The 11,073-nt window shown below is 38.9% G+C and overlaps 2 protein-coding genes across 4 annotated transcripts in view; one reads left to right on the top strand and one right to left on the bottom strand.

Moving 5' to 3' along the window:
* The window catches only part of taok2b (TAO kinase 2b), a 37,600-nt gene extending 35,263 nt beyond the window's left edge, over positions 1 to 2,337 (bottom strand). For 2 of the 3 annotated variants that reach the window (XM_042507384.2, XM_042507383.2), the window contains exon 1: positions 1,768 to 2,336. The gene's annotated coding sequence lies outside the window, so the exon portion shown is untranslated. Of the gene's footprint in view, positions 1 to 1,767 lie in introns of all 3 variants that reach the window. The other variant, XM_088070385.1, reaches the window with a different exon arrangement.
* A 3,843-nt stretch (positions 2,338 to 6,180) lies between these two features.
* cabp5a (calcium binding protein 5a) lies at positions 6,181 to 8,882 on the top strand. The gene is made up of 7 exons (XM_042508249.2): positions 6,181 to 6,356; positions 6,920 to 6,969; positions 7,299 to 7,329; positions 7,463 to 7,606; positions 7,756 to 7,865; positions 7,991 to 8,138; positions 8,264 to 8,882. The coding sequence occupies exons 1-7, from the start codon at positions 6,317 to 6,319 to the stop codon at positions 8,290 to 8,292; spliced, it is 552 nt and encodes a 183-aa protein (XP_042364183.2). The 5' UTR covers positions 6,181 to 6,316; the 3' UTR covers positions 8,293 to 8,882.
* The last annotated feature ends 2,191 nt before the right edge of the window (positions 8,883 to 11,073 follow it).

Below are 11,073 nucleotides of genomic sequence, written 5' to 3' on the forward strand. Positions count from 1 at the left end.
CGAAGGTATCTAAAGGTATCTATGTAGCTATAAAAACATACACATTGTAGAAGTTTTGCTGTAGTGCAGGGGTACTTAACTTGCTTTACATGGGGGCCATTTTTGCAGAATGACAGGAGTTCAGGGGCCAATTGCAACATGCCCATACATTTTTCTATGATTTTAGGATGTTTTTAGGATTTTAGGACATTAGGGGCTTAGCTAGGACCGCTTTCGGGGAACACTAGGGATCTTCCACTGCCCCCCCCCCCTTTTTTTTTTATAAACAAGCCTTATTTTGATGCTGTTTTATGCACTTTGGCACCTTATGTGTGCTAAAACTACAAAACCAATTCCCAGTGTGCCCCTATCAGGGGCCAGATTTGGCCTGCGGGGCTGTAATAAGATGAGTGCCACTGCTGTAGTGCATGCAGCATATGCATTATGTGTGCACTGCATCAAGTTATCAGCCTGACACAGGGTAAATCATGGGACATTAGGATATTTTGAAGACATTCATGTGGACGTGTTGCACATGCTCCATATTTTTAAAGAGTTCAGTCAGTGACTAAAAAAAATTGGGCCTTCATGTCAGCATTTCCACACACTTCAAAATGAACATGCACCAGATGAAATGCTTCTTTCAAGGCTATTTTGCTGCTGTCAAAGAGGAAGCATGTGGTTCCCTTTGAAAATGAGAAGTTCTTTCAATCTTGCAACCAAGCCTAAAGCAAGCTCTCAGTCTAGAACCCATCCATGCCACAGTCCTCCCAGACACACAGGGAGAGGCAACAAAAGCTGGAATTGTGTGGGCGACTATTTCTCTAACCTTCAACACGCCGAAAAAGGCCACCATGAATTTGCTGTTTCAGCAAAGTTGCAATGAGGATATACAGTACATACATTCATTTCTTAATCTATTTGTTAAGATACAAACATAGAATACAGAAAACATGTACAATGCCTTAAATCACCAAAAAGTCAGAACAAAATGGCTTCTTCAGACTGAGGTCAATATCTATTGTGTTGTCCCTTTACATCTAGCACCTCTTGAACTCTTGTGGGCAGACTATGTTGAAGTTTTCTTAAATAATCTTCTGGTATACAAGAAGATTAGTATTATAAATCCCATATTGCCTGCCCAAGACAGTTTCAGACATGCTTAGTGGAAAGGGAGAAGACACTATATACTTGCAGCTTTACTTGTTTTTATTTTCTGAAATATTTGCGTTTTAAATACTGTATACATATTTCCTGTATGTTCTGGTTGTATTTAATAAAGAGACGGCAGAGAAATGAATATGTATGATCATTATAACCTTGCTAAAATAGCAAAAGTTAAGGTTGCCTTGGACTTTTGTACAGTATTGGACATGCAATTTTACACCCTGGGAGCGCCCTGAGCATCTTCTGGGAAACAAAATACATATTGTCCTTGGCTGGTGAGACAGAGAAGTAATCACGTCGATAGGAGCTTGCCATCAGTGTCATGTACAGTGTGCATCTGAGCTGAGCAAGCGAGATGGCTCTTGCACTTGGCTGGTCAATTAGGCTATCTTTGCTCGAGCTCACCGAAGAAATGCATGACATGTATTCAACAGTAGACAACAACAACCCAGTGCTGACTGGCTGTTCAGGCTGCAGGCCAACAACAAGCCTACATGTCAATGTCAACGTCTCCAGCAGCTGAAAATTAGCTAGTTAATTGTGCTAGCTGCCCTGCAAACAAGAGCTCGAGCGGCGCATTTAGCTGCTTTAGCATATTAAATGATTTATAACATGTCTTACCGTGGCTTTTGGGATCCACTGTAGCTAGCTCTGGAGCTAGCTGACCGGCCTGGCTGGAAAATATTGGTCTCACTCCCCTTTCCTCGGCACTGGTGTCTATTCAACACGAGCAAACCACATTCTGTCTGTCGATGTTTTTACTTAAACTCCTCTCCATCCTGATGCTCCCAGTCAATTGGACAGCTAGCGCGACTGCACGACTTGACATGAGTGAGGTGCCAGTCAATTAAAGTGACAGCTAGCTGAGTGACGCCTGCCAGCTAAACTAGCCGGCCAGCTAGCAGCAGAGTCTCCCACAGAAAATCACAGGCTAGCTCCAGCTGCTGTTAGCTACAGCGCTAACTAAATAACGTGACGCCAGGAGCTGCCCGGGACGTTTTCAATGGGAAACTGATTTATTAATTTCCGCGGGGCCGCTCCGTGCTCGACTGTGTGCTGTCATTACGTTAGTGTTGTCTGCGGATTTCATCTCCAGTTCGTGTTATCCCCATTTTGCTCGACTCTCATCCGTTTTTGTTCAGGACTTCATGATGGCGGAGCGGGGCGGGAGCCGAAAGGAAAACGGAAGTGCTCTTCTTCGACGCTACTGAAACAGGCACGTGAGCTGCAACGATGCCCCCGCGTGGCAGGGGAGCAGGTGGAAGACGCAGGCTACTTAGATCTTTCACCTTGGATAAGTAAAAGTTGAACTTTGCCTATTTATTTATTTATTGACTATTTATTATACATTTTAATAGTAGGATAAATGTCTTACATTCCACAACTGGTTTAAACCAACAATTGGTTTAGCTCTTTTTACAGCTACTCTACTGAAACAGCTAGAAAAACATTATTAGTGTGGTACAGTATGACAGAAGCAGTTTATCAGTAAGTAGTGAACTGTTTTTGTTTTTCTTTCCTTCCTTTGGTTTGCAGTATCACACATTTGTTTTGCATATGCCAAATTAGGAAATGTTCACAGGGGGATCAAAGTAGAATCAATGAAGAGCTGTGGAAGTAATGTTTGGAATAGTTACTTACTTGAGTAAAATAATAATGTTATGTATGATAATAATAATGTAGAAGTAACTGTGCTGAAGTTAACTCTTTTAAAATATATATGTATTTATTGAAAATGTCATGATATATACACAATATTAAGAAAAACAAAAATATTTGGGGGGAAGCAGTCGACCTAGGCGCCCACTGCCTACCAGCCAGACCAACGTTCTCATTTTACAGCGAAACAGTACGCTAAGATATATTTCTAAAAACATTTCAGTAGTAGGCAATGTCCTGACAAAATCTTGATTAATATTTGATAAGTGCTTCCTGGTTTCACAGTAAGACTGCAGTCAAAAGCCATGATTGTCATGACTGACAGCTGCATTAGAGACTCCTTGGCTTTGATTGGTAATTTTAAATCACATGCAATACTGCCATTAGAGGCATTTTTAGGAGGAGGAGGAGGAGGAGGAGGAGGAGGAGGACTATGATTTTTTTTTCACAGGTTATCTGTGACGCTTTCAACAAAAAGTTAATTTGTAAAAGTCACCACCTACAGCTTCAAGGTAAAAAGTCTCACTGGGCAGAAAAATGACCACTGTGACCATTATAGTCTTTTGTATTATTTTTTTGGTTTTATTGTTAGTGATTCCTTAAAGTGTAATCCGTATTTTAAGGTTGTTTAATCTACAACAAAGCCTCATATTTGATATGATGATCAAATGTAAAATTTGCACCTGAAAATTAACATGTAAGATGGCAAAGTAAAAAGTTGTATAATAAAAGTAAAATGTAGTGGAGTGCAGGTATGAAGTGGAAAAAGTGTCAAGTAAATGTCTGGTGTATCGTTTGGATTTTAAAATTTTACATCAATCAAGTTGGTTTGTTGCAAACTGCTGTACATTTGCACCAACTGCACCCACAGACACACATAATCTCAATCACACATATGACTTGTTTGGCCCGGCCTGTCCTCTCGTAATCCACTCAGTATAATCCCTGTGGTGTGCACTTTTAGCTGACAACACACAATAAAAACAACCATTTTACCTCTGTATATTTTATATTATCATTCTCATTTGGAAGCAGCTGCTGATATAGTCTGCAGTTTTATTCAAAATAAGTTGTTATACAACAGGACTGACTGTTACTAGCTGTGCTTTCATGATCTTTAATGTCATCATTCATATTTTTAATTCACCCTCTCGCCTTCTGCCCTCTATAATTGTTTTTATTCTTTAAAAAAAATCTACACATCCATTATATTTGACCAACCGGCCGCCCCTTCTCCTCTCCTCAGTTTTCATTCATATTTTTTCCTCACCCACATTCCTCCTGCCCTCCACTCAACAGACATCTTTCCACAGCTGTGGACACGGCTTTGCATAACTCCTCATCTGGCCAACTGCAGCGAGGGAGGGGGAAAAGTTAATAAAATCATTACTAGCTTCCGCCCCCTGGATTATGCTTCTTATGTGAACAGATTTTTGATGAATTTACATAACAGGGAAGCAGGCAGAGGGGAAAAGGTCGGAGCAGACACACACACACACACACACACACACAGTGAACCAGCGCTGAAGTGTTTCAGCTCAGCCGGTTAATTCAGACATCTTTGCTGTGGGAGGTGAAGACACTGACCCTGAGGCTTAATCCCTGACATTGTTATCAGGGTATTTCACGGAACAAATAATCCCTTTTTTCTACATAAATGTAACCAATACTCATGCAGATTATCACAAGCTGGGATATTAGCTGTTATTGGCCTGTAGCGCTTTAATATTTGCAAAATCTGTTGAACTGCAAACAATATGGGTTAAAAAAAAGTGTCAGATGATCCAGATGAGCCTCCATTCTTTATAGTGTCACTGCTGTGTGTTTTTCAACAGAAACAATACGATTTGGGGGTTTAAAATGTACAATTAGTCCCGATTTGACATATTATCATAATATATATTAAACAGATTGACAATATAATATAATAAATTCAGTCTTTGGAAGACAATACTATTTTCAGTTTGGTATTTCAGTTAATATAAGAAAAAAATATGAGTGTCCTTATCCAGAAGAAAAAAAAAAAACACTGATAACCAACTACAGAGTCCCTAATGTCTGCAAAAGTGTTTTTTGAAAAAGTGTGCACAAATTAAGAAAAATGTCAGTTTTCAGGACTTTAGGGACTATGCAGGAATTTTTCTCATTTTTGGAACATTGTGTTTTTTAAATGTAAATAAAAGTAAAACATGAACATATTTGGCCATACCATTAAGATCATTCTGGGGCATGTTTGCCTTTATCAGATACCTGTCAGGGGTTACAGATGGTGAAAGAAGACTAAGTGAGGCAGAGAAATTTTAGAAATGAAAAAATGCTGAAAAGCGCATAAAAACAAATCACTTCAACAAAACTAAGAAAGCACAAAATGACCACACAAAGAGACACAAAATGGTCGTTTATCTGGTCGATGTCCAATAAAGAGAGCGACTCTTGTTGCAAAGAAACATTCACAGCTGCAGGTACATATGTCTACTTGATTTAAAACAGCACGTCTGATACATAATAATCAAATAATCAAACTTCAACATGTTACCCATCACATACAGATAAGCACCATGATTTTTTGGTACAATGTAGATATTAAATTCCAGGGTCATGTGGGCTATCAAAAAACCCCCAAAAAACAGCAAACATTAATTTTACACAAATACAACGATACAGTATAACAGGAATACATGACAAAAATAGCATATTGTCAATATTTAGAATATGACAAGTCATGTTTTCAGGGGAGTTTATGTCTTATTTCTTATTTCTTCTGTAGTTTGCACAATGAAATTTGTCTTTTTCCTACAAAAAAAAGTTATCTTTATTGACCTGTAAGCAACAGGTTTTTTTTTTACTCCAAACTGTTGTGCTTTTTGTGTTAAAACAATAAACTATAAGTTGATCCATAAATCGATTGTCAAGTTATTTCAACAGTCAGTAATTGTTCAAACATCATGTACTGTATCAACCAAAATTGTCAAACACTCGCTGGCTCCAGCTGCACAAATTTAAAGATTTGTTGCTTTTCTCCATTTTTATACCGTAATAACTCAAATATCTGACTAAATGAGTGTTGGACTTTCCAATTGTTTAACCTGTGGTGACTTGGACAACTGTAATCAACCCACAGTAAACAAAAGAAACAGAAACTCGACCCATGCACCTGTGATTTGACAGTGTTCTGTTTCTTCTGTCAGCGCCGGGCTCAGATGACGGTGGGCTTTAATTTACAGGGTGATGTAAACACTCAACATCTCCTCAGCTCACATATGACCCTGATGTCCCACTGCTGTCACACAGCTGACTCCTCCCCCATGAGCATACAATCCTGGATGCAGCCACACCCCCCTCTCATACACCCTCGCAGCATCCCGACCGGTTGAGCAGAGGCACTGAGAGAGCGGGGCTGTCCTTTCTGAGAAGGAACACCACCAATACTGAGGAGAAGAGGAAGAAACAGAAGACAGAGGGCTTTTTGCACTGCAGGCCACCTTTTGCGTCTCGGATCCAGGGGTCGCATATGAGGCGTTTGGCTGATGGTCAGAAATCACCAGATGAAGGTGAATACAACCTACATTCATTTTATTATCTAACTCATGGTCTTTAATAGTCCAAATAGTCTTTAACCTTTAATTGCTATGTTGTGGGTTTTTAGACTTGTATTTGTTTTATCTAATTAGACTATGTATTATAGGTAGAATTTTTAGAAATGCCAGTTTAGCTTTGGCAAGGTCCAAATTTATAAAAAAATGAATTCCAAACACGTACATGTATGCGGTCTGGAAATGGAAAGCTCAGAATAAAGGGAAACACTACATTGATGTATGTCTGCGGAAATCTTTTTTCACAAGGAGTGTTTTTTTTTAGTTCATATAGTTAAAATTCAAAATACTATTTTATAGTATTTTCAAAAGTGTCCTCATAGGGTCAGAAAATTAAGCGACACACTCAGAATTCAGACATTGTGTTTAATCCCTCAGAGGGAACACAGACAAGTCAATCTGTCGTAATCCAAACTTTCCGGCTTTGTCAAACACCAGCCAGCTTTTTTTATCAAGTGTCAGAAATTGCTAATGAATTTTAGAACTTTTTCTAATTGCACTTTACACTTTTCCTTTTACAGAAATGAGTTTCGGGGCAGCGTGCATCTTCCTGCGAGGAGGGAAAAACATTGTAAATACAACCGCTTTTTCCTAATTTTTGATGGGCTTGTGTTCATGTTTGCAAACTGCTAGATTGAAAGGTCGATTGGATTATAACCCAAAAAAAGGATCAAATGATAAAAGAGAGAATCTGTGGCAGCTCTCTACTGTTGCGTGCCAGGGGTGATTCACCTGCCAATACGGACATAATCTACACTTTAATCCACAGTTTAATCTCTGTTGCTGTGCCATTTAACTCCATATTCTATATTGAACTATAAAAATAAATGAACCATCAATTTTGGTAATTGCGTGCTGGTACGCTGGACATAACAGATTGTTTTTCTCTTCTTCGTGCAGTCAAGAGAGCTGGCGGATGATGAGATTGATGGTAAATTCTCACTTAATTTTGCACATTCATCAGTAAATGCAGATTAAAATGGTTACTCTGACCTTTTTGCATATTTTATACACTTGTCAACCTGCTGTGTAGCTGACTGTAGCTTTTATCTTCACCTCCGCAGAGCTGCGTGATGCATTCAATGAGTTTGACAAAGACAAAGATGGGCTGATCAGCTGTAAGGACCTGGGGAATCTGATGAGGACGATGGGCTACATGCCCACAGAGATGGAGCTGATCGAGCTGAGCCAGAATATCAACATGAACCGTAAGTTCCTACAAAACAAAATGTGTAAAAACCTGTTTTGGGAGGTAGAAATTGTTGGTAAATTCTACATTTAGTGACTCATTTGGTTCAAAGTTGATAGAGAATCAATCAAAAACCCAAATAATCTTTTTTTTTGGTTTTACCTCCAGTTGGTGGCAGAGTAGACTTTGAGGACTTTGTAGATCTGATGGCCCCGAAGCTTCTGGCAGAAACAGCTGGGATGATTGGCGTTAAGGAGCTCAAAGACGCCTTTAAAGAGGTGAAATATTTTCTTTTAACTTGCATGCAGCAGCTTTAACACAAGATTTAACCCCCAACTCCTTCACCGCAGTGCCATACAGATAAACGCTGACCTTTTTTCATCGTTGCTGTGTCTGGGGTTAGTTCGACGTGGATGGAGACGGAGAGATCACGACAGAAGAGCTGCGGTCAGCCATGACCAAGCTGATGGGAGAGCACATGAGCCGGAGGGAGATAGATGCCATAGTAAAAGAAGCAGACGACAACGGAGATGGCACAGTAGACTTTGAAGGTACGAACGGTCTGTCAGCTGCAGTGACGTGAACAGCAGTAATGGAGCAAATTCAATCACAGTGATTTTATCAGTAAATTTCACACCGCAAAGTAAACAAATTCAACTCTTCTTTTCTGCTGCAGAGTTCGTCAGAATGATGTCCCACCAATGATGGCTGAAGAGCCAATAAAGGAAGAGCCTTTGCACATCCACAGACATCCGTTAATCAAGATGCCGTCTTTCTTTAAAGCTCTTTGACAAATGAGCTTGTACATTTAAGGACAAACGCCTAATAATTAAATTTTAAAACAGTGCTGTGGAGAAAAGTCGAGCATTCTCGGAGAGAATTAAATCTATGCAAATATAGACAAACAATCATGTACTGAGATATCTTTTAAAGATGACTGTAACTAGTGTGTAACTATATCGAACTATATTTTATATACAGGAAGTCATTTTGGATTGTTTTGTTGAATTGGATTGATTTTTTAAAAATGTATGTGTTGAACAATATTCATTCTTTGCTGAATTATTCTGACAGTATTCTTATCAGTGAAACAATGTAATGCAAAACTAGAGATTTAAAGCATTTACCAACAGTTCAAACACTACTGTATCACCTATATCATATGTATATATACAGTATTTAGCCTGGACTTGTTGTAATGGATTTGACTACATAATTCACTACACTAATTTGCAGTTAAATCCTGGTAACGAGTATTTCCAGATATCTCAATAAAATATCTGAGTAAATTTGAACTTTGCTCGAGAGTTTTGTTTTGAATGAATGTGACACCCAAAGGACAATAGATGTGTGTCAGGCTGTTCAGCAATTGCTGTGCAAGAATTAGTGTTTGACCTTGTCACATATGTGATGAAAGACAGCTGCTTTAAAAATTTGACAAATTTCGCAAATAGGAGACATAACACTTTATGCGCCATACAAAGTTTATTATGGCTTTTTGTAAGTTCATGCATAAAAATTTTTAGGTCCATTTTTTAGGAACCTGTTGCTTTTTTCTTGCTGTATTTTGGCTGCTTAACTTGGATGTTTTTTGGGACCTGATGCTCTTTTTTTCTGCTGCATTTTAGCTCCAAATATGGGTATTTTTTGATGACCTGTGGCTTTTTTTTTTTTTTTTTTTTTTACAGTGGCCTTTTAATCTCCAAACTTGAGTCTTCTTTAGGGACCTACCGCTGTTTTTTGCCTCTGAACTTGAGTGTTTTTAGGGACCTGTAGCTGCTTTTAAGCCCCTAAACATGGGTGTTTTCCAGGAGCATTTTTGCCTCCAATCGTGAGTGCATTTGGGGACCAGTCACTGCTTTTACTGCAGCTTGTTAGCCTCAAAACTAGGTGCTTTTTTCGGGACTTGTTACAATTTTTCTGTGGCTTTTTTGCCCCCAAACATGGATGTTTTTTAGCTACCAATGTTGTTTTTTTATTGACCCATTACTGTGTTTCCTGGGGCTTTTTAGCATACTAACAAGTAATCACTGTTTTTTCAGATGGGGGTGCCATGAAAACAGTTGTTTGTACTGAGATATAGCTGCATTTCCAACTGGGATGTTACTTTCCAAACTGGGTATTTTAAGCCCAAAAAATATTTTTTCCTAACCATAACCAAGTGGTTTTTGTCTCTAAACCTAAAGACACATTGACCACAGCCTTGCTAGAAACATAAAGTTTCAGTGTATCAGGAAGACAGTTTTGTGCAAATGTAACGTTTTGCAGAAAGTGGCAACATTTTTTCTGGGTTGATATCTGACCCAAAAGGTAAGTTTATCAATCCAGCTAATTTTGTCAGTGCTAACAAGCAAATGAATGTCTTCCTCCAAATGTGGAGCAAATTCTTTGCATGATGTCCATAATTAATCTACTTGTGTAATAATACAAAACTTGCTGGTTGCATAATAAATCAGCGCAATGATCTATGGATTTCATGTACCAAAGAAGGGATTTGGAAACCAAAACATCAGTGGTGCTGCTGCGCTGCCGGGTAGTTGAGGATTGAGTAACTTGGCTTTGGAGGGACATCGGGATAAAGAGATTGTGTGGCCACTGATTTGATAAGAGTGCAGTTCATAAAACATCATCTCATAATTCATGACATCATGCACGAGAGATTTCTAGGTATTAAGTGCAAAAAAAAGGGTAAAAGATTTGCTTCTCCCAGAATTTAACGTTTTAGAAAGCACTGTCTGAGCCATTCTTTCAATTTGGCTATTCTCAGTAAAAGTTTTTAATGTTCGAGGAAATATGGATGTTGAGGTAAAATAAGGGGAAGAGTATAAGCTGTTTATATGAAAAAAGTCTAAGAAAAAAAGGTTGTTCCTAGACAAAGTCACAGCAAATCGCTGCTAGTTAATGTTAAACACAACCTGTGAAAAGAATCTGTTGCGTGGTTCATCTTCGTGTCAAACTGACCCAAAGCCAGCACAGCTAAAATTAAACATCTATGCTGAAGGAACTTAAGCTTGCTGATGGGGACATGGTGCACCCTCGCAGTGAGGGGCACATCAGTTGGACAGATGTTGTTACATGACAAAGTTGGCATAACTTCAGATGGACGGACAGATGGGGCACAAGGGCTTATAGTACCAATTAATAAAAGTGAAGCTGTTCTTGAACACACAGACCTAATAACTAAACACACATCTGTCAGTGGCACTCCACAGATTGGATACGGGGGGGACATCGCAGTGGCAATATGCTTATTGGATAAATAACACATTTTCAGTTTTCTGTGTTGTAAATAGTTGCTCTTTTGTGAGTCCAACCCCCCCCCTCCCCGAAAAAGCAACAAATTTAGGACTTATTCATGCTATTATAATGTAAATGTAATGTAAGCGTGGATGTTTGAAAAGGGGTTCCCATTTAAACTGAGGGGTGTCGTGTAACAAGATGGAGCCAAAAAAAGAATCAGATGATGTAATGCTCGCTGCTGGCCTT

The sequence above is a fragment of the Plectropomus leopardus genome, chromosome 19 (genome assembly GCF_026936395.1).
Source record: "Plectropomus leopardus strain MGB_pleo_1.0 chromosome 19, ASM2693639v1, whole genome shotgun sequence".
NCBI lineage: Eukaryota > Metazoa > Chordata > Actinopteri > Perciformes > Serranidae > Plectropomus > Plectropomus leopardus.

Bases quoted from the DNA above. Each gene is read 5' to 3' on its own strand.
- cabp5a (XM_042508249.2), top strand. From the start codon at position 6,317: ATGAGGCGTTTGGCTGATGGTCAGAAATCACCAGATGAAG. The intron at 7,607-7,755 runs GTAAGTTCCTAC...TTTTACCTCCAG, and splicing joins CCAGAATATCAACATGAACC to TTGGTGGCAGAGTAGACTTT. The intron at 7,866-7,990 runs GTGAAATATTTT...GTCTGGGGTTAG, and splicing joins TCAAAGACGCCTTTAAAGAG to TTCGACGTGGATGGAGACGG.